This window comes from Mizuhopecten yessoensis, unplaced genomic scaffold (assembly GCF_002113885.1).
Source record: "Mizuhopecten yessoensis strain PY_sf001 unplaced genomic scaffold, ASM211388v2 scaffold11057, whole genome shotgun sequence".
Lineage (NCBI taxonomy): Eukaryota > Metazoa > Mollusca > Bivalvia > Pectinida > Pectinidae > Mizuhopecten > Mizuhopecten yessoensis.
In genome coordinates, this window is record NW_018408857.1 from 581,312 (window position 1) to 606,241 (window position 24,930).

General features: G+C 36.9%; 1 protein-coding gene across 1 annotated transcript; it reads right to left on the reverse strand.

Annotated features, from left to right (window-relative positions):
* Positions 1–578: 578 nt before the first annotated feature.
* Positions 579–24,883, reverse strand: LOC110465140 (sugar transporter SWEET1-like). Its single transcript, XM_021520753.1, has 7 exons — positions 24,794–24,883; positions 22,583–22,664; positions 18,364–18,441; positions 6,861–6,984; positions 6,323–6,484; positions 4,568–4,687; positions 579–3,891 (listed from the first exon to the last, which is right to left on the reverse strand). The coding sequence occupies exons 2-7, from the start codon at positions 22,648–22,650 to the stop codon at positions 3,793–3,795; spliced, it is 651 nt and encodes a 216-aa protein (XP_021376428.1). The 5' UTR covers positions 22,651–22,664; positions 24,794–24,883; the 3' UTR covers positions 579–3,792.
* Positions 24,884–24,930: the final 47 nt, after the last annotated feature.

Below are 24,930 nucleotides of genomic sequence, written 5' to 3' on the forward strand. Positions count from 1 at the left end.
AAATAATTTACAAAACAAGGACAGTGAAGTCATATTTATACTTTAATATAAATTAAAGTATTTAACATTATATCAGGACAAAAGGTCCAAAGGGCATGTACTACTCATTACATTATATAGGTAGTTATAGATCTACACCCCTATATAGATACCCAAATATTGCACTCATATCTTAGCACCGTTAAGTCATGTGAATTTTTCAGCAGCATGAAGTTTTGTTATCAAGACATTTTTTTAAAAACATATAATGAGGCTGTCTCTTTGTCAAAGGAAGCTTTAGTTATAACGGAAGCAAGAAATATTAGTACAGGTACTGCAATATGTATGAACGTTTTAGCTTACCAAATTAAAACAAGAGGCCCACTGGGCCTGCATCGCTCACCTGGTATAAATCTCACACCTGTAATCTTAAAAGTGATCTAAAATAAAGCTACAGGCAAAATATCAGTATTTATGATTAAAATTCATTTGTAGCCCTTCATCCCAGTTTGCTTCTGGCCAAATATCGACACCCTAGGCCTTTCGGTTATTAAGAAGTTGTTTAAAGTAAAATATTCACGCCGAACACCGGACGGACGCCGCGCCACAGCACTTCGTGCCAGGTGAGCTAAAAATCTTGTCATTTAAAGATTAAAAATATTAATTATCTTCCTTAATATGGCAGGAATAGGCAACAAAATTTCCTTTAAATTGTTTCCAAATAAGCAGTATTGTACAAATTCTCATATTAGCCAAACTGATAGTCTTCTTTTCACAAAACCTGTAAACTATATGTGGTATTTCTAATATTAGCCCTGCCAACACTCAAACCTTTTCAATTCTGCTGAATTTCAAATATTAGATATGAAAATAATTTCTCTATATTGTCTTACCCAACAAATTCATGTAATGCTTGAATTTGAGATTTTAGGGATTGTTTTATCTGCATTGGTACTGATCACATAGCTTGCCAACCTTTCCAATGTTTTTCCAAGGGGAGGCAACTGTCTAAAAAATCTGATTGGAAACATAGATTATTGCAATGAATCTTATATGACAATTTAACAGTGCGAAATGCTTTAGTTTAAACTCAGGTTCTACGCAATAAATGAAATGAGTTTCGGCAAAAATAATGGTGTAAGGAATTCTGCTGTACATCTTCAAATTTCTCTTAGATTTCATCTAAGATGAAGATAGTCTCCTCCAAAATATGGAGACCTGGTAGGTTTACTGTAAATGTGTTTGATCATAAACATACTTAAATGTAACTTAACGATGAAGTTTTGTACAAGAATAGCACTGTAACAAAAAGTTATTATATGTACAGATGTATCATAATTATGCACTTGTGTATGAATCTGTGCAAGTTTTATTTTGGACCATTTTTTGGGATGAATTCTGGCCCCATTTTAATGAAAAATAGCGATGTTTTTTTCACAACTCTCTCCAAAATTTCCCATAACTATTTTTTTCTTTTAAATTTCTGCTTGTATTTAGATGGCAATACAACAAACAGCCATCATCATCAAAACTGTAAATGACGAGTTTGCTTCAGATTTCAAGTAACAGTTTATAAAATATAATCAATTTTCGGTATAATAAATCAAACTTCTCAAAATTAATTAATGACTGCAAAACAATTTGTTCCTGATTCCAAAGCAAAACAAGCCCCATTCCAAAAGTAATGAAAAAAGCCCTGCTAGAAAAAAAATCTGTTCCCTGCCTTAATATACAAATTCACCCCTAGAGTCACATTTGAACCTTACCAAATCAAAGACTGGGCAAGTCCAGTTTAGATATGTAGGGGTGATGAGTTAACAGGGTAAGACACTAATTATATTTGTTTGGTAGCCCACAGGACTAGTAGTTGAATAGATTATTTGCTAGGTATCAAGGTACCTAACAAGTCAAAGATTTCCTTCATCAAGATGTGGTGAAGTTTTCTGAAAATGTTGACCATTATCACACAATAGATCTGTAATTTACGCAGTTTTCGAAATAAAAGGAATCAAACATTCTTATTTTATATGATCTATCTATCAAATGGTATTGTGTGAAAATATATGTTTTACTAGTCCAAAGGACCAGCTGGCTAGGTGATTCTCTAACCCTACAGGACTAGTGTTGGTGTCAAACCCTGCTTTATATATATATATATATATGATGAGCCGACTTCAATTAAAAAAGTGACAACATTTCAACTGTGATATTGCTATCATAGAATAAGAAACTAGTTAGCAAAAGATTGAGGTGAAATAGATAAGATTTTTGTCTGCAAGAAATAGGGAATACAGTTTGGTCATATCTTTGGTATACAAGAGAGCGTTAATTCCTAAATATAGCGGAAGAAGCAGAAAAAACCCATTAACTACATAATGTACAGTAAACAGTAGAAATACTTGTGTGTGGTAATGTTCGCGATGTGGCTCTTTAACTCAGTGACCCATGAAGACACATCTGAACTCTTCCAATTCAAAGGTTGGAATAGTTCATTGTCAAATTTCAGGGGTGAATGAGTTAAAACTAATTAACGGTGTAGAAATTTCAGGTTGGTAATGGTTCTCAACACTATGTATTCTACCTTATCTCAACATAAATATTCACATAAAGAATTATGTTGCGTTAATGCCCACATGCGGTATTTTAGCGGTATAGTCATATTTTAGCACCTTTCGCCGTTTAAAATATAGCCCTAATTAACATCAATTGAAGTTCCTACATATTATCTTCTTTTGAATATTTTTGTTGGTGCGAATGCATGAATACGCTAATTTGTGAAAAAAAATGACAATGCTTTAAAATTTGAGTGCGATTAAAAAGGTACATTCACGCCATAATTGCTTGATGCGTAAAAAATGTGAGCATTTCCACACCCTGACAATTTCAATTTTTACAGCACGTTGTATATATCATACCGCATGCCCCCGATTATAGCCACTATTTCACAACTGTCTTCATTCACATCTCGAAGGCTCTTACGATTTGAGGTTTTTGTTTTTTATTATACTATTTTCCGTCATTCAGAATCAAGGACATCGTCAATTTGAAGGCAATTGTGACTCTTGGGCTCAGATTAAAACAACAGGATCATGTAAACAACAACAAGTTATCACAGTAAACGACATAGAGACCAACTCAATTCTGCACCAGATATCATTACTATAGCAACCAAATATAAACAGTTCTGCACCAAGTAACCTCACCATGGCAAACAGAATCATGACCAAATAAAATAAAATAAAACAATAGAATCGTGTAATTCTGTACATGTTGGTTAATATAAAATATAGATGTTTCTAGGAAACTTAATTTTGTAATATGACTTCTAAACATATATCACAATAGCATTTTTTGTTTTACTTCCGGCACAGTTTAACGAGATTGTTTTAATTTCTAAACTTCTATAATGAGATCAGTCAAAATAAATCGAAAACATGTTGGAATTTCAACAATAACCTCATCAAAATTTATATAACAAGGATAACATAACTCAGCTTTGGACTTCAATCCTGTATAGGCCAGAGTTGTAAAATCCGCTCACACCACGCCCTCCAGAAGCTATTTTTGGGTTTGGGCAATTAAACGCATACAAGGATTAAGCACATGATTTTTTTCATGTATAACTCAGTAATTCCCATTTCGATGTATTTAATTAAAAAATGAAGCAAGTAGAATTTCCAATATGGCACGTATTTGCACAATTTTTTGTACTGTGCATCCCTGGAAGGGAGACAACTCAGATTCTGTACCTGCTGACCTGGTGCCAAGTGTTGAGCTTGCAGAAGACATTTCGTTTCTACAAAACAGCCTGGATCACAAAATGTTGGTCGGCATCTGTTTTGGTTTGGAAGGATACTTGATAAAAAGTCCTAGTTGTATAAAACATAAAACTGCACCAAGGCAATTGGAACACTGAAAAGAAACAACAGTAAAAATTGTTACTGTGATAAGGAATGTGATTTGAAACCTGTATAAGGCCAAACTCTTCCCCTGTTGAAAGTTTCCAGTAGGACACTTTTAGTTGGGGGAAAGAAATGACTACTACTTACACGGAAAAACTGTTAATATTTTCATTCTCATGAATACTTGTTTTCACCACAATACATTATATGTACATCAAAAATCTTATTTGTGAGGAATTTCAATCAGAGGATCCGAAACCATTTAAATAAACAATAATCCTTTTTTTCTCTCTGATTTCTGTCTAACGAAATATTTGTGAGATATTTTTAATTCGCGATTTACTGTTTTCCCGAACCAATGCGAAAATACAAACTACACAAAAATGACCAAACTTACTATACATACCATAAATATTTGCATACAGTAAACATTTTTTAGGGAAAAAAATATATTTCAAGAAAGCGGTGCATACAATACACAAGAACAATCCAAAACCAGTCCTGGGTCATGAACTTTTCAAAGATTATCGGAAATATTTTGAAAAGAAAATTTGTGCCAATAATCCTAGAATAAATTGCATAATAAAATTAGTAATTTTCGTATACTTCCAGAATGCATTATCTACATTACCAAAACAAAAATTCATAAGTACAGTGGTATTATAACACGACTGTAGCCTACATACCTGTACATTTACATCCTTGATTGTAATGCCGTATACAAACCATTCTATGGCTACGACAAAGTTAGCGAACACCAAAGGGAAAGACATACACTCCGTACTTCTTGATCTCACAACATCCTTCTGAAAATAGGAAATAATAAAACTAATCAAATTATATGTATTAAGAAACTCAAGGTTTTATAAAACAAGGTCTTGTCACCATTATAACAATTAAAAATTACGACCCCCCCCCCCCCCCCCCCCCCCCACAAGAATATATATATGAAGCTCTCTTTCAAACCTTTTCATCAAAATAAATAAAATAAATATCATTTTGTTATAATTTCAAATTTGAATTTGTGCTTTGTAACACGTCTGTGACTGGTTAATAGTAGCACATGTGACCTAAAAAAACAACTGTTGATATTAGTATGAATGCCTGTTTTCTTCATTGAAAAACCACTTTTAAGATTTTTCAAATCCCCATTTTTTTCGATAAGCCATTGTCATTTGAGTTGTCCCCTATTGTATAATCCAAACTCATTGTAAACAAGATACTAGATCTAACATCATTTTTTACTTTAATCGTCTTAATTTTATTGTTTATTTTTATTATTTTTAGAAATTACGTTATGGCTGTTCATGGGGTGTGTAAGTAAATGTTCACCTGTTAATACTTTAATGATTATTGGAAAAATCCAGATTCAATCCTGATGTTTCATATACATGTAATAGACAAAAGTTAGAACGCAGTAGGGAATTATAGGCCATGGGGAGGGTTCATTATCCCATAGCCATGAACACGTAGTCTTAAACCATAATTTTTCTACCAATAAGCTTTTCACAAAATCTTTTACATCTCCTTTAATTTGCTATATGAAAATAACAAAACTTGGGTGTCTGCGGTTGGGAAAGATAGTGAAGGTTGGGGTGGGGGTGCTTCAATGTTTAACATAAAATACCTATACTGGCCAACAATAATATGGCTTCACTTTCCCATCAGGGGGTTTAATATGCATTTTGGTAATGTGAATGGTATTTCAACTCACTTCCCCATGCTAAAAAATACCATGCAACCCACATGTCAATCATTGCATAACAAATGCTCAAGTTATATTCTCATTCAAGATGTCTATAATTTTACCTTAGTACTGACCAATTTTAATTTGTTCTCTGGAGTTAATACAAAGAAGTATATAGAGGATCTGGGATGATGAGTGGCCATGTCATAGTGAATTTATTACACAAGTTCAATGATTCAATATGACACTTAGGCTTTAGGTGAGTGTCATGTCAAAATTATTGAAAGAGTTTAATAAATTCAATATGACATGGACATGAATATAAGATTTTATTTATCACATAACATTCATAGTTTATAAAAAAAACTTCAAACACAATTATTTCGTATCAGCTGACACTATACAAGTCAAAACCAAAGTACTCTGATAATAATATTGTTGTGTGGGCAATGCAAAGTAGTTACAGATTTTTATTTTAATAGTGAACAGTTTTAAAAGTAATGACAATAACAATGACAAAATAACATTTCAAATTCATTTAAACCGACAGTAGATATATCAAGTTGCATTGTAAATAAAAGTAGTACCTGTAGTGGTGTAGGAATATGCTTCCACAATTTTGACCAATCGTTATATTATAGCCCCTTAAGGTTTTATTACATATGTAAATTCAATACTTATGACATGGCCTTATGACATAATAAAATGGGTCAGTTATGTGATAAATGTATATATAGCATTATGACCATCTTACCAGTGAGGCGAGCGGAGCCGCGTAAGCTATGATCGACATGAGGACGCAGAAGGACCCAAAGTGAGCGGTGGCCAGCGCCTCGTCCTCCTGGTAATACTTAACATAAATAAGCGGCAGGAACAGGATCACGCTACTCACAAAAAATAACTTCACAAACTGGGACTGCAAAACAGACAGGTCATAATTCATAACATGCATGTTTGCTGGGAAAAAAAACAATTTCACAAACTGGGACTGCAAAGCAGACAGAATATAATTCACAAAATGTTTGTTCACAAAAAAACAACTTCACAAACTGGGACTGCAAAACAGGCAGGTCAAAGTTCATAGAATGTTTGTTCACCAAAAACAACTTCACAAACTGGGACTGTAAAGCAGAGAAGATATAATTCATAAAATGTTTGTTCAAGGAGAACTATAAATTTCACAAACCGGGACTGAAAAACAGCTTGGATTGCAAAGCTGATAAAAATCATGTTTCAAGGTCAATAATAAACTTCACAAACTCGGACTACAAAACAGTTGACACGTTTCTTACCTTTCGAACAGTAAACGTGTAGAAAATGACAAGATAGAAGAACTGGAGAAGCGAGGCGAATGAGTTGACGACAAGAACTTGCGTGATGTTTTGAATGATGCCATACTTGGCCCACAGGCAGGCTCTGTAACATAAAATACAAAGGAGAATAACTCATCGATCAATCAAGTAGGCAGGCTCTGTAACATAAAACACAAAGGGGAATAACTCATCGATCAATCAAGTAGGCAGGCTCTGTAACATAAAACACAAAGGGGAATAACTCATCGATCAATTAACATCCCACATGCATCATAATTGAAATCAAAACTGAAAATATCATTCTCAGATACCCGGCAAGTGTAGCGTAATTGACTGTGGGTATCTGACAATGTGAAAAAAAATGATATTGTGACAATTGTATAAAGTTACGAAACTTGAAAACCAATACTGTTTAAACCAATTAATATTTTTTCCCTTCATCTTCCTGTATTTGAGAGAAAGAGCATATAGCATTTCATCCACGGCTGCTGTATAATCAAACTCCTCGGTAGTGAAGCGGACATAAGACCACTCAAACTTAAACATGGAAGTGTGGTTTTCACCCAGGACAGATGATGAAATTATTTGTTGTTTGTTTGTTTGTTTGTTTGTTTGTTCGTTTGAGTGGTCTTTAATTTCTTTCAAACCATCCCTATTTTTTCTGGTAAAATTAGCAGAACAAAGAATTTTTTGTTCTTTACTGTACTTGAAAATTTACAATCTTGTTAATCCTCTATAAATCAAACATTGTGCTTTGTGTTTTTCCATCGAAAGTGCAAAACCATTAACACGTACAGCACTTGAATTCACAAAATTTTATATATATTATATGCATTCAAATATTTTTCACAAATATGAAAACACCTCGGTAACTTCTCATGAAAATTATCAGTGCATTTTATTTGGTCCTTTTGTATTTCAATAATCACTTATGTTCAACAATGTTGCAGGCCATTTTTCCTTTTTATTCAAAACTAAAATTCAATTGAAATTAATGTCAATCTTTTCAGGAAATATTGTTTTTTCCTTGAACAACAGCATGTATGTGAATCCTGAAATCCACACAGGAAATACATGCCCATGTAAGCGTCATTAGACCCATAAACCGAGCAATATATACCGTATTTGAGGTATAAGGTGCCTGCTGTTAACCTATATGCTTTTCATAAAAATTTGAGATTTTTGTGTCCTATTATTTCTGGAAGTTGTCCAGTTGATAAGATTTGAATTAGATAACTTCTGACACCAACACTGCACCATAAATGTTTACTGAATGAAAACAGAGTTACCATATCATATGCATGGGACTTTTTCTTTTGATATATCCAATGTTTTCCTTCATAATATATAGCGTCCACTTCATATTGAAGGAGAATTCAACTTGGAAATCCGTTAAAGAAACTACATGCATGTCTCTGCTGTGGTCGTAAAAAATTACAATACGAAGTACGTTGTTTGAGGAAAAATATCTCCAAATAAAAGTGACTCGATTACTTGTCATTTACTTGCACCTGGTATGTTTATTATTTCAAATACTGTACACTTGAGGCTATTTATGTTTCTGTTGACGTATTAGTGTAGCTGCCGAGTGAATTCAGAGATTGTGATCAGAGATAAAAAAGATGAAGTATGATTTTGGTGAAGATGTTTAACTTTCTTAATATGCGAGTGTATTATTGTGGGTTTTTTTAGCGTTTGTACAGCAAATATAATTCTTTTGTCCACATTCAAATATATTCAAGTAGATTTCGGACCAGAAGGTAATGCATCAAAATGTCAAGCTTCTTTTAACAATGAACAATATCTAAAGTTATATGAAATATATTCAAGTCTCAAAACTACCCATAAACAGGAGATAAATGGTTTCCTTTGAATTCCCGACCCCCCCCCCCCCATCCCCTAACACTTTGCATTCCATTCATTCCACTCCGTCTTACAGAAACTGAATTGCCTTCTCAGACTTTTGATATTTTATATATATACCTATATACTATACATCGTCCTTGAATCTTTCAATTTCATATTTCAATATTTGAAGTACCTCACAAATCCTAAAAAAGAATCATTCTAAATTATCATTGACAAATATTCTCATTGACTGCCCCTCTATACAATGTAATTTATGTTAAGCTGCACCACTTATATAACTCATTCACCCCTAAAGACACATTTGAGCTCTTCCAATTCAAATGTTGGAAAAGTTCATTTTGAAATTCCAGGGGTGAATGAGTTAATTCCTTTTGAATCCTGATGAAAATTACATTCATGTTTACTCATGTTTATAATAAACATATTGAATTTTCAATGTATTTTCTAAATGAAATCTCTTCAGAAAACAGGCCATTCGGATTGATATGTCTTGCCTGTGTCCCACTTTGACCATCAATGCACATATATCAGAGAAACTGACTTTAACACAAAATCTTAAAGATGATGGAGATGCTGACAAAGTCAATGGACCATGAAAGGTAAGGCTGCATCCAGCATTGGATGCACGGGTTGAGATGTACTACCTAAGAAGCATCTTATGGTCCAAGTTTGGTTGGTTTAGCACTTATACTTTCAGTAAATGTTGACTTCGAGGTCACCGGAAAAGCAACATTTTATAGTCTCACTTCCGCTACTTCGTCGCGGCGAGACAAAAATATGTATTAAAAATTTCCTTTATAACCAACAAAAGACATTTAAACCTAGTATACTGAATATTTCCCATTGAGGATATACCTACAGTTATGATGTAAAATCAAATATTATTTGCCTACCTGGAATAAAATTCTCAAATTAATATATATTCTGAAACTTCAAATTTTATTTCATTCTTTCGTAATTTCAGCAGTGTGAAGAAGAAAGTGACAATTAGAAAAGAAAAACAAGAGGCCCAGTGGGCCTGCATCGCTCACCTGGTATTTAATTCACACTTGTAATCTTAAAAGTGGACTAAAATACAGCTACAGGCAGAATATCAGTGTTTGATTCATAAGAACCTATTAAAAGATTTAAACATATGACGCCTGTGACCTTGAATGTCGAACAAGGACATCAGGTTGAAAGTGGATCAAGGTCATTCATTTGAACAAACTTGGTAGTCCTTCATCCCAGCATGCTACAGGCCTAATTTCAGTACCCTGGGCCTTTTGGTTATGGAGAAGTTGTTTTAAGATTTTAAAACATTTGACCCCTGTGACCTTGAAAGTTGGTCAAGGTCATTCATTTGAACAAACTTGGTAGCCCTTCATCCCAGCATGCTACAGGCCCAATATCAGTACCCTGGGCCTTTTGGTTATTGAGAAGAAGTTGTTTGAAGATTTTAAGACATTTGACCCCTGTGACCTTGAAAGTGGGTCAAGGTCATTCATTTGAACAAACTTGGTAGCCCTTCATCCCAGCATGCTACAGGCCCAATATCAGTACCCTGGGCCTTTTGGTTATTGAGAAGAAGTTGTTTGAAGATTTTAAGACATTTGACCCCTGTGACCTTGAAAGTGGGTCAAGGTCATTTATTTGAACAAACTTGGTAGCCCTTCATCCCAGCATGCTACAGGCCCAATATCAGTACCCTGGGCCTTTTGGTTATTGAGAAGAAGTTGTTTGAAGATTTTAAGATATTTGACCCCTGTGACCTTGAAAGTGGGTCAAGGTCATTTATTTGAACAAACTTGGTAGCCCTTCATCCCAGCATGCTACAGGCCCAATATCAGTACCCTGGGCCTTTTGGTTATTGAGAAGAAGTTGTTTGAAGATTTTAAGACATTTGACCCCTGTGACCTTGAAAGTGGGTCAAGGTCATTCATTTGAACAAACTTGGTAGCCCTTCATCCCAGCATGCTACAGGCCCAATATCAGTACCCTGGGCCTTTTGGTTATTGAGAAGAAGTTGTTTGAAGATTTTAAGACATTTGACCCCTGTGACCTTGAAAGTGGGTCAAGGTCATTTATTTGAACAAACTTGGTAGCCCTTCATCCCAGCATGCTACAGGCCCAATATCAGTACCCTGGGCCTTTTGGTTATTGAGAAGAAGTTGTTTGAAGATTTTAAGACATTTGACCCCTGTGACCTTGAAAGTGGGTCAAGGTCATTTATTTGAACAAACTTGGTAGCCCTTCATCCCAGCATGCTACAGGCCCAATATCAGTACCCTGGGCCTTTTGGTTATTGAGAAGAAGTTGTTTGAAGATTTTAAGACATTTGACCCCTGTGACCTTGAAAGTGGGTCAAGGTCATTCATTTGAACAAACTTGGTAGCCCTTAATCCCAGCATGCTACAGGCTTAATATCAGTACCCTGGGCCTTTCGGTTATTGAGAAGAAGTTGTTTGAAGATTTTAACATATTTGACCCCTGTGACCTTGAAAGTGGGTCAAGGTCATTTATTTGAACAAACTTTGTAGCCCTTCATCCCAGCATGCTACAGGCCTAATATCAGTACCCTGGGCCTTTTGGTTATTGAGAAGAAGTTGTTATAAGTAAAAAAGTTGACGCCGGACAGACGGAGGACGGACGGACGGACGGACGGACGGACGGACGGACGGACAACGGAGGCCGCACCATAACATAAGCTCACTTGCCCTTCGGGCAGGTGAGCTAGAAATTGAATGATATATTTTCCCTTCCTACAAGTACCTACCCAAACCATCAGGAAATCGAACCCCAGCCGCCTTGGTGAAAGGTGGGTGCGTTATTCACTGTGCTACCTGACCGTATTTTTGGTATACAATAAAGTACACACATGTACCAGATTTATCCTGCAAAAAAGCCTAGGAAGCCAACACAATCTCTGAATCAAAGAAGAGAGGGAGGGGGCTTATTACTACATTTCTATTACACGGTAATATGGGGCGGCTTATTATCAGGCATTGGCTTATTGCTGGATAAATATGTATGTAATTATAAGTTATATCTCTAGTATAACCTACTTTGATGTATAGAATTCTTTTACATTATGTTAATTTTGATGATGGATTTTAATAATCAACCAATTGTAACAGGGCTGATATATAAAATTTCAAGTCCCCAAGACAATGTCTGAAATAATAATCATAATTGATACAGATTTGGGTCAACTGCAATTTTATCAAATTAACAATTGAAACGGCCAAATAAAACTTGAGTTATAACAGTGGACATCTTGGCCAATCAGTGGCCACAGAAGCCATCTTGAATCCTGAAAATAATGTATCAGACCCTTTAGAATATTACAATTCTGAAATTAAAGAATGTTTTCGATTCATTTTCAAGATCAGATATATTTCAGGGATAACATTTCCTTAAATATTCATTAAAATATTATATTTACAAATTTCTCTTAAAAAATCAGAGTGGAAGAATTATGGAAAATCAAACTCTAAAAAGTTTGATAGAAAATATGAAATTAAAAATACTGAAGCTTCATAATACTCCGGGCCAGAATGTACGCAGGTATTAGATGCAAACAGCGCTAGAATTAAGAAAATTTAGTTAATTTTGTTATTTAGGTAAATTTTGAAATTTAAGAAAATAAATTATAATTATTACAGAAAAATAGCAAGCAAAAAAGATGGTGAGAAACTCTGCTACTCCTTTGCAGAAAATACTAGAAAGAAAAATTTGATTAACAAAATACTATTAACAGGTAATTTTTCTGCTGCAGTTAATTTACTTTCACCGTTTTCATGGTTCGTAATGAAGTTATTAAATGTGAATGGCAAAATGAATGCTGGGTGAATACAGATTTTTACCATCCTCGAAATTCCAGGAGTTACGCTTGCTATTTCTCTATATTCCAGGAATATGTCATGCAAGAATGGAAGGCTCAGTATGTGCCATTTTATGGATGAGACAGTTGACCCTTTGATGTACATCAGAAAAATCATGCCACAGCATAAAGGTAAAGTTGATTGGTTTTAAAGTTTGGTTTTGTTTGTTTGTGTTTTACGTCCTATTAACAGCTATGGTCATTTAAGGACGTGCCAGGTTTTGGTGGTGGAGGAAAGCCGGAGTTCCTGGAGAAAAACCACCGACCTACGGCCAATATCTGGCACCTGCCCTACGTAGGCCTCAAACCCGCGACCCAGTGGTGGAGGGCTAGTGGTAGCAGAATGTCAGACGCCTTAACCAGTTGGCCACCGAGGCCCCTGGTTTTAAAGTGGAGTGTTGCTCTTCTGTAATCTTCAAAGGAAAGATGTCAGCCTAGCGATTGGTCAGTTTTTTTTTCTTGAGACCAATCAAATAGCTATAGCTGTGTACCTTCGATTTTGCTGCGACATATTCCAGGTGTGCAGATAGCCAAAGTGACCGTAAAACCTGGAGAATCAAGGATGGGGATTTTACTAGCAAAGTCAAAACTTTTGACCGGTTTTCTGGTGTACAATTTGTGGTACTCAAGAAGTAGCCAAATATGCTAGAATACCATGTCATTTGATTACCCCTACATATCTAAACTAGACTTGTCCAGTCATTGATTAGGTAAGGTTCAAATCAGACTTTAGGGGTGAATGGGTTAAAATATCATTAAGTAGTTTTCTTCACGAAAGAGATTTTGTAAAATAAATAATTTGATTACGTAGCGGTAAATTAATCAAACAAATCGCAAGTTCACTTCAAACTACAATTGTTAGAGTAAAATATTTATAACAATTATCCGTCCTTACAGAAATGTAAGAGTGCAGGGTTGAATTATCCTTATTATTACACCAACAACAACAGCACACCAATGTACATATGTATATATACTTACTGATAACAAGTCTAAAACAAGAAAGTGTACAAACATTTACTGGTATGTGTATTATCATAATCATTGACCACACTGATAACTAATCAACAAGGCTAAACTTCTGGATGTACCACACAGACAGGGAAAATTCATAATTGATTTCTTTAGACCATTTTAGAGTCAATCTCTTTTCAGTAAATTTTGAAGGGCTAAACTGAATGCTTTAAAAGTCATATGTAAAGCATTTGGGAAACTTAAGGATCCCTGTCCCCCTGATCTGTGATTTGATTGTATGTAGTAACCTCCCATTAATTTTGTTTTGGATATAACTGTAGCACAGCTGAGCCAGGGCAGTTCTGTTGACCAGGTAAAGTAGCCCAGTCAGTAAAATCAATATATGACAATCTGAAGTCAGTGGTTTGAATCCCAGTGTAGCCCATTGAATTTTAAAACTCAGAACACTCAGATGTTTTTTCACCATAAAAGTCCCGTAAGGAATGGTTTCTTTAAGAAACAATTGATCAAAGCTACAATCAAATACTAAACAAGACGCTGTCATCAATATCCCCCACTCGCATTACAAAAGTCATTAAAAACATAAGCGTAAAATATAGATCAAACTCAGCATCAGCAATATGGATTTAAAAGAGCAACCCTAGATGCACAATTGATGCAAGTATAATCAACATAGCACTTGTAGTAGACAAGATATAGATGAGCAACCCCATTTTTATATCACCAGCTCAACGAGTCGGCGGGGGATAAAATTAAGAGTGGCTACAGTTTTTGGATGTGGGCGGATTGGACGAGTGGTTTAACACTTCGGCCTTCCATGCAGGGGGCTGGGGTTCGATCCCCGAAGTCGTCGCACGCATGGAATATCAGAGAAAGTGTTTTTCTCCTGCCCACACAACTCCAACAGCTCAGGTGGAGTATAAAATGGTCTGGGGTGGACGTTGCGGTATCTGTGATGTAGCATTCAAGTGAGGTGGCACTATAAAAGATGCCGTTGGAAGCATGGTCCAACTACAAACAGAACACAAGACATCTCCAGCACACACGCAGGCATACACACATAGGGAGATATTAGCCAGGTGGCATAGGACTAGTAATTAGTGCCTGATAAGGCAGCTCCTGCGAATTCCTCAAAAATTGTATAGCCTAATTGTATTAATTGTATATCTATGTACTGTAAAGCACTTTAGCGTGGTTTATGTTAGCTAGATAGGGCGCTATATCAAATGTTGTATATTATATATATTATGGTACGGGGATCTTCTTCTTCTTCCTTTAATGGAGAATACTCTATCTAGAGTGTTGAGTTCTCCAGCGCGACTTATGCCTACCGCAGCTAAAACTTCCGTATGTACAGTTTAAAAGAGGTAAAAATAGTGGGGTCTACATAGCGTATTGGTGGCCGGCTGCCTCGTACTGTACGAGGGCGTGCCTGAAGCTGTCCAGGGTGGGAGACGATCGTATGTCGTGTGGGATTGCATTCCATGTGATGATGATACGTGGTACAATCGAGTATCGGTATGTGTCGAGCTTTGCTGGAATTTGCCGTATGTTGTTAGCAGTAGCTCCTCTGGTTCTTCCTGATGTTACGGTAATGTCCTGATGTATTGGTACCTCAACCAGATTGTTGATAATTTTGTAGAACATGAGCGTCCTGGTTCTGGCTCTTCGTTGCTCTAGTGGCTCCCAAGCTAGTTGACGCAGCATGTTTGAGACACATCCTGGTTCCCTGTTAAAGTACTCCCCTGTGGCGAATCTGGCAGCTTGTCGCTGGACTCTCAAGTTGGTCCTTCTGTTGTTGAAGATGGGGATCCCAGACAGTGGAGGCATACTCAAGTACGGGCCTAACGAGAGTAGTATAAGCCTGGGCCTTGACTTCTCTGGTGCATCCCCTAAGGTTTCGCCGAAGGAATCCAACTGATCTTGCAGCCTTGGCAGAGGTTTGGTTTATGTGCTCACGCCAGGAGAAATCCAAGCTGATATAGGCTCCAAGGTATTTGCTTCCGGGGACAGTCTCTAGGGTTTGGCCGTGGAGTTGGTAGTCGGTGTGGATAGGGTTTCTTTTCCTGGAAATGTTGATTGTGATACACCTGTCCGGGTGAAACAACATCTGCCAGTCTCGCTCCCACTTTTGCAAGGCATTGAGGTCGTCCTGTAAGATGGCAGTATCCTCACTCATGTTGATGATGCGATATATGGCGCAGTCGTCAGCAAAGAGTCTGACTGGAGACTGTACGACATCTGGTAGGTCGTTTATAAAGGCCAAAAACAACCGATCCTTGGGGGACTCCTGAAATCTACTGATGCCTCTGAAGATGTTGACCCTTCCACTAACACTCTCTGTGTCCTGTTGCTTAGGAAGCTGCTTATCCATTCTAATGTGTTGTCGCGGACCCCGTAGTAGGCTAGCTTGTGGAGTAAGCATTGGTGAGGCACCTTGTCAAAGGCTTTGGAGAAATCCAAGAGGATGACGTCAATTTGTGTGCCTTTGGCAAGGCCCTTTGCAAGCTCGTGCACAATGTAGATAAGCTGCGACTCGCATGAGCGCCTACTGCGGAATCCGTGTTGGGCTTCTGTCAAGATGGAAAGATGGTTTAAGTGACGTATAATGATGGAGTGCAGGATATGTTCCTGGATCTTGGAACATATGGCAGTAAGGGAGACCGGTCTGTAATTGGAGGCCTTGCTCTTGTCGTCTTTCTTGAAGATAGGAACCACTTGCGCCTTTTTAATCTTTTTGATCATTAACACAATGTAGTGTTAGCATATTGGATGAGTTACAGAAATGTTTTCCTCAAAGTATTTAATTCAAATGGTTATTCACTTAAGGTAAAGGGTACCACTGCAAGAGTTTCTGCGCATTTATAATTCCTTGACAGCAATATTGGATGAGTATATGATTGCCAGTGAACAGCTGTAGAATTTGACCCTTTTAGTTTTTGTATATTTTCACTTTACCAACTCATAACAATTAGTTTTTATGCACTTCCTAGTGAGAATATAGGAAAAAATGTAGTTCCTGAACTCGAGGCTACTGGGTGCACCTACATGGATAAAGTTTCTTAAATGCAGGTTCCAACTAGAACTGTCAACCAGAGGATAACTAATACGCCCTGCAGACACTGGTAGTTTATACATCATTATAATTAGTGACCTTGACCCTTGGGTTTCTGGATAAGATATTTCGTATAAGGGCTGTAACTCCCTTAAAAAGTGTAGAAATCTCCAAGTAACATGCTGGTGCATATCTACATAATATACTGATCGTCCAAGTGAAGATTCAATAAAATCTGCCAGTTAGATAAGACTGGGTTTTCTGGACAAGTTACTGCAGAAGACAGATATCTAGACAGACAGGGTGATTCCAGTATACCCCTAGCTCCCCCCCCTTAAATTTAGTTACAGCTGGGCCTCGGGTAAAAATAGGACACTTGCTTCTCTTATTACTGAGAGTGCATGCGCATAACAAATCAGTTCAGGGTAAGAAAATTCTATATATGTATCTTACAGCCCATTTCATGTGCGTGATGTCCCAATGGGACAACAATGACATACTGTCACGGAACCAGAACATTCCGACGCTGCGATGTGGAAATTACAATGCTTATTTTGGTTTCTGAGCTAATTCTAATTATTGGATAGAGAGAAAAAACTCTTTCGTACCCAGGGGAGTAGGAGGGGGAAATTTAGTCCTCAGGATTTTCAAATTGGTGCGAAGAAACCTCGGCATAGCCTCAGGTTTTACCCATATTGAAAAGGCCTTGGTTGGAATTTCCCCCTCCTACATCCTTCTACATGAAAGAGTCTTGCATCTGTTACCTAATCTGTAATAATGGACCAGCTGTGGATCCTGAGGGATGCATCAATTAAGCGTCAATTATTTAACTCATTCCCACATTAAATATTGATCAGTTAGCTATAGATATAATAAAAGACAGATGGCATACTGTACAATGGGTTTACCTGTAATCTAATTATTCAGTAATGTAGTGCGATACTGAACTATCAAGGAGGACGAAGTTTCAGAAGGACAAAGCCATAAAATCAATAGAGCCTAAATTAATATTTGAAAACAAATTTCACTGTGGTATGTTTATTATGTACTGAAACCTTTCGTTGGTTTAGCATGTGAGGAAATATGTTGTAAATTGCAGTTTTGTTTTATATCATCTGACATATTACATTTTTAAATCACTTACCAGCAAGGCAGCCAACCTGGCAATATTGGTCATTTGTTTAAATTCATTGACCGAGAGAACAATTATATCTCCATGCCTGGCATGGTTGAATAGGTGGTCAACCATTGAGCCTAGGGAAATTGGAGCATCATGGCTTTGTTTGATTGTTTGGGTTTTACATCCTATTTACAGCTATGGTCATTGGAGGAAGTGCCAGGTTTTGGTGGTTTAGACAGGTGGTCTCTTAAGACAGGAAGTCACTTAAAACATGAAGTCACTTTAGACAGGTGGTCACTTAAAACAGGTAGTTGCTTAAACCTGTAGATTATTCCATGAACAGGTTAAATTTGACTTTAAACTTTGTGAAGTACACAATTAGTTCACAAATTGTCTTGATGAAGAACACAAAAATTAAGCATAGTCTTCGTGTGGTGCGAACTCCAACAACACCTTTAGCCTTGAGGTCTAGCAAAATACTTATTGATGTCAACCCAAGTCAATATAATAAAGTGTATAAATATTAATTATCAATATATTGAAAATAGCAATATACAGTATTCACATGTACAAACAAAATTCTTCGTCAAGGTATACTCACACAATGAAGTAAGTGAGGAACGGTATCGGTGATATGTCTCCTGTCGATCCTTTCTTGATAATTCTCATACACACCTCACTGCAATAAAAAGAAATTTTCTTATAAGAATTATCCTCAAAGAAGTGCACCATTCCACAAGTACGATGCCTTGGGCTAGGTAGTATATTTTAAGTTTGGGCTAGCAGAATTTTTTTAAACTTTGTATACATAAATCATGCTCGTAAGATTTTTAAAATTCTGTCTCCAGGCTAGTACTTTAGGTATGAAGTTGTGCACTCCTGTATTTGACTTAAATTAATAGTTTGGCAGTAGATATGCAAAAGTATTCAAGATTTTTTCCAGTGTTCTTCAAGGTCAGATAAGAGTCCTATACCCAATATACAAGAGTTATATTATAGGTACTGGTGGCTTTATTTTATTGTTTAGATGTGATGTGGAAATCAGCATGTAAATTAAGTGAAATACAAATATACTTGTCATGTCATCAAAGGATAAGATTTTTGAAATATTGGTAAATGTTCCCGTTGGGGCCCTGTCCTAGCCCTTGGGGATGGGGCAGGAATTCTGCTGAAAATGAATAAAATATACCCAAAAGTGTTGTTTCCCTATAAAAATTATAGTAAACTTTACCCCCTTCCCAAGGGAGAACGGATAGCTTAGGGGTCCTGAAATTTACAAGTTAAATAAAGTCCCTGATGATCTTTCCATCCATGCAGAGAAAATGATTGTATTATCTCTGAGTCTGGAGAAGAAGATTTTTGAAATATTGGTTAATTTTCCCTTTGGGGCCTGCCCTGGCCCCTAGGGTGGGGGTAGGAATCCCAATTTTACATTTTAAAACCATCTTCCTCCAAGAATAGTTCTCACCAAGTAAGAATAGTTTCCTACAGAAAATTGTCAAAATATACCCAAAAGTGTTGTTTCCCTATACAAGAGGCCCAGAGGGCCTGTATCGCTCACCTGGAATATCTAAGCAATCATGGCAAAATATTCTCCAAATGAGATCCAAGGGAATATGCCAAACCCGAAGGCCAATCCTTGTAGCATATCTGTATTAGATTGTTCATGCCCAGCAATTTTACGTATGGTTATTGGGTGGGGATCTCAACTGTTTCCAAGCTGTGACTCAGAAACTAGGTCCCTAGGGTTTTGGCTAGACCCCAGGATCAATTCTAATATCATGACTGCATTTGTCTCTTTTTGCCCAGCATTTGTATATATAGTTTTGGGGTGGGGATCTCAACCCTTTCAAAGTTATGACCCAGGGATTAAGTCTGCAAGGATGGGGCAGACCCTGGGGTCAATTCTAATATCATGAATGCATTTGTCTCTTTATGCCATGCAACAATTGTATATATAGTTTTGGGGTGGGGATCTTAAACCATTTTGAGGTTAAGTATCCAAGGGTGGGGTAGTCCCCAAAGCCATCCTGGAAGCATATGTGCATTCATCTCTTTATACTCAGCAATTGTATATATAGTTATAGGGTGGTGACCTCAACTGTTTCCAAGCTGTGACTAAGAAACTAGGTCCCTAGGGGTTCGGTCAGACCCCAGGGTCTATTCTAATATCATGCATGACTGCATTCGTCTCTTTATGCCCAGCATTTGTATATATATATAGTTTTGGGGCGGGGATCTCAACCGTTTTAAAGTTATGGCCCAGGGACTATGTCTCCAAGGCTGGGGCCAGACCCTAGGGCAAAGGTGCATTCTTCTCTATATATACTCAGCAATTGTATATATGGTTATATGGTGGGGATCTCAACCATTTCCAAGTAATAAAACTTATTTTGGCCCCACCCCTTAGCCCGGGGGGTCAGTCCCACTATTTGTACAATTTTGAATCCCTGTCTCCCATGAATGCTTCCGACCAAATATGATTGATATCCATGGCATAGTTCTACAGAAGTCGTTTATAGCAATATAGCCAAACTGCCCCGTTTTGGCCCCGCCATCAGCTGTTTTTTGAGTGAGATTGTGAGATTTTCACCAGATGTAGACAGGACCATTTTCCAACACTTATCAGGTCTTTCAGGCTGCTTTTTTTTAAAAAACTTATGCAAGTATAATCAAATAACGATGAAAAAATGAACATCGAAATTTTTTGGAAAATAAAAATATAAATAAAATGGTGGGTGAATGATCAGGCGTATTAGGGGATGTCTGGAACCATTACATCTTTCAACAATGGAACTTAATTTAATGTACATGAACCAAATTTATCACACTGTTACAGATATTTTCTTATATTAATATAAAATAAAATACACAGTTTAGATATCTCCTTTTAAATATGAAAGGGAAGATTACATATAAAAATCTGTAGCAAAAGATGTCAAATGACATCAGCATGCAATCATTATCTACCTTTTTGGAAATTCACTTGTTATATTTGTTTAAAGCATACAATCCAACAGGTAGGGCTACTAAACACTGTAGTAATTTGTGTTTCATTCTCAAGCAAGACAGTGCGACATTTTCGTAAATTTAGATCTCTATATATATACACTCATTGGACAATTAATAAACATGGTCTTAATTTGTATCGAACATCACAATTTTTTATAAGCTTGTAGTAAGTTGTATAAACTTTGTGCAAATTTTGACAAATATTTCATCCAACTTGGCAATAGAAAGCACTGTTGTAATTTTCATTCTCTCCAACTAGCTCAACTTGGCCATTGAAAAGCATTTGTAGTAATTTTCGTTCTTTTCTACTCGAGTATTTTAACGATGATAAGTCCAGGGGTCTGGGCATGAACATATGTCAAACTAAGGTAGGGGGATGGATTTATTACTGGACACCCATCCTATGCATGGATGGAAAGAAAAAGCGGAGGCTTATTACCATACGTGGGCTTATTACCATGCGTGGGCTTATACCAGGCGTGGGCTTAATACCAGACGTGGGCTTATTACCAGACTTGGGCTTATTACCAGACTTGGGCTTATTTCCAGGCGTGGACTTATTACCAGGCGTTGGGTTATTACCAGGCGTGGGGTTATTACCAGACATGGGCTTATTACCTGGCGTGGGCTAATTACAAGACGTGGGCTTATTACCTGGTATGGGCTTATTACAAGGCGTGAGCTTATTACCTGGCATGAGCTTATTACCAGGCGTGGACTTATTACCAGACATGGGCTTATTACCAGACATGGGCTTATTACCAGACATGGACTTACTACAAGGCATGGGCTTATTACAAGGCGTGGGCTTATTACCTGGCGTGGGCTTATTACCTGGCGTGGGCTTATTACCTGGCGTGGGCTTATTACCAGGACGTGGGCTTATTACAAGGCGTGGGCTTATTACCAGGCGTGGACGTATTGCCAGGCGTGAGCTTATTACCAGACATGGGCTTATTACCAGACATGGGCTTATTACCAGACATGGGCTTATTACCAGACATGGGCTTATTACCAGACATGGGCTTATTACCAGACATGGGCTTATTACCAGACATGGGCTTATTACCAGACATGGACTTATTACCAGACATGGGCTTATTACCAGACATGGGCTTATTACCAGACATGGACTTATTACCAGACATGGGCTTATTACCAGACATGGGCTTATTACCAGACATGGACTTATTACCAGACATGGGCTTATTACCAGACATGGGCTTATTACCAGACATGGACTTATTACCAGACATGGGCTTATTACCAGACATGGGCTTATTACCAGACATGGACTTATTACCAGACATGGGCTTTTTACCAGACATGGGCTTTTTACCAGACATGGACTTATTACCAGACATGGGCTTATTACCAGACATGGGCTTATTACCAGACATGTGCTTATTACCAGACATGGACTTATTACAAGGCGTGGGCTTATTGCTTGGCGTGGGCTTATTACCAGGATGTGGGCTTATTACAAGGCATGTGCTTATTACAAGATGTGGGCTTATTACCTGGTTTGGGCTTATAACAAGGCATGGGCTTATTACCAGGACGTGGGCTTATTACCTGGCGTCAGCTTATTACAAGACATGGGCTTATTACCTGGTGTGGGCTTATTACCAGGACATGGGCTTATTACCTGGTATGGGCTTATTACAAGGCGTGAGCTTATTACAAGGTGTGGGCTTATTACCTGGCGTGGGCTTATCACTGGTAAAATACTGTGGCTGATCTATTAAACATTGATCAAACTGTTACAGATCTAAGACAATATAAACATTGTAGTAAGGTATACATACATTCCCACTAACTGGACAATTACAGAGGTGGTGAAGGCCATCCAGCCAACCACTTCTGTGAACTCCATTGAACATCAGATCACTGAAAAATAAAGAATAAAATTAAATGTTTGAAGCAAGATCGTAAAATCATACAGAACAAACTTTCCCAATGGAAAATGACCTCCATTATTCTTTAGTTTGAATCCTTCTCCTAACAAAAATATGTTTTGATCCTGATATGTAATATACAAATGAATAGATTCGTCACTAACATTTTTTTTGACTGTAATCTTGACCAACCTGGACTGTTACCAGGATGTTTGCAAATATAACACTTTCATATTTAAAACAAATGTCTCCATGGAATTGAATATTCTTTCTTTTGTTGTATGCATATTTTGTTTATGTCAGTCTAGAGATAAGGATGCCAAACATATATAACATGCATATGGTAATCTACGGTAGTTTCTACAGTACCAATTATACATGAACGTCATCGACTATACTGCATTTCAAGGACAAGATATCCACCCCTAAACCAAATCACCTTGACAATATTTACATATAAATATATTTTTGTTATCTTTGTTTCCACTGGGATTCAATGAGTCCAACCAAACTGTAATCTTTTATTCATAATAATAAGAATAAACGTTTTATAATCAACCTATGCAAATTGATCTGCAATTTATAATGTAAGGATTGGGTAGCCCGAGTTTCCTCTGAATCTAACACCAGACTCAAACATTTTTACAGATAAATGTCTGGTAAGGGCCCACATACACCAGACATAAAAAAAAAGATGTGCATTAATTGATTAGGTTGCATTACAAGCGTCAGCTGTAGGGAGTTTCCCTCTAGCTCAGTGGTAGAGCATCAGGCTTTCTTTATCACTGTTCCTCGTCCTACTTCAATTATGTTCCTGATATTCCTGATGTATATTCAATCCTAATTTAATCTTTAATACCAAAAACTGAGCGGGAAGGTTAAGCCTACTTAACCAAGGCGGAAACAAACCCTGGACAAACCACAGGAGGGAGTCAGTGTAATCCGGTACATTAAATCAGGATATTGGTGCCGTTGACCCTCCCCGTTCAATGTAATAGAACCCTTGGGGTGGAGTCAAAGAACCTGGGTTGGAGTTTGAAAAAGGAGGGAATAGTGTAAAAGATGTGCATTGATTAGGTTGCCTGCCTTACAAGCGTCAGCTGTAGGGAATTTCCCTTTAGCTCAGCGGTAGAGCATCAGGCTAGAGAGCCAAGGGTTGCGGGTTCAAGCCCCAGCATGGCACTATCTTTATCACTGTTCCTCATCCTACTACAAATTCACAGCATACATTGTATGTGTATTTCTGGCATTTGAAACGCACACCCATGTGGGCTAGGGTTAAACAGGTTGGACACAACGGCACATATGGGTAATACATATATGTAGTTACCCATTTCAGTAATCATTTTATTACTGAAATGGATAATAAAGTGAAATGAAAACACACAAAATTCTTTTATTTTTACACATTATGAACAAAAAAGGGCGTCAATCTTTTAACATAATCAAATAAAAAATACAATGAGGTACAGTTGTGTACAAAAATATGTAAATTCAGTTGTCTTAATTTTTGTGAAAAATGACACATTGTATCACCTCCATTGCTTATTATAAAGTGTGTTGTAGAGTAGCTATAAATAGAACACATATCAGAATTGATAAATTTTTGTGATGTTTCTTCATTGTGTTATTTATTTGATTTAGTTGACAGAAAGACGACCTTTTTGCTCTAAGTGTTGAAAAGAACTTGGTGTGTTTTTATTTCACTTTATTCCCTCTTTCAGTAATAAAAATGTTACTCAAATGGGTTACTGTTACGCAGATGCAGGATTATTACCCATATGCGTCGTTGTGCCCAACCTGCTAAAGGATTGGGAAAACAGCTGTAAAATACAAATGTAGATGTTTCTGATATATCTGAGAAATTCGCCAACAACTTTTATTATAAAAATAGGGTAACCTGGATGATTTTTCATTTAAAGTTTCATAAAAGTGCATCGACAATACGCACGCGTTTACTCAAATAAGGAAGGATCTAACTTATACCACAAGGGGCGCACCTGTCAAAAATGTTTCAAGTGTTAAATCACTAATTCAAAGGGAATGAACGACAATATGTCAACAATTTATAAATTTTATGAATGTTGAATGAAAACCAGTCACATCAAATATGATACTTACATAATTGCGGTGTAAATCTGTCAGGATAAGTTCAGAACGACAAACAGAAACTAATCTGCCGCGTCGACAACCTCCATATTAACAATTTACATATTTTGCAAACCAAAAATATATATTTATATGTAAACGAATTATAC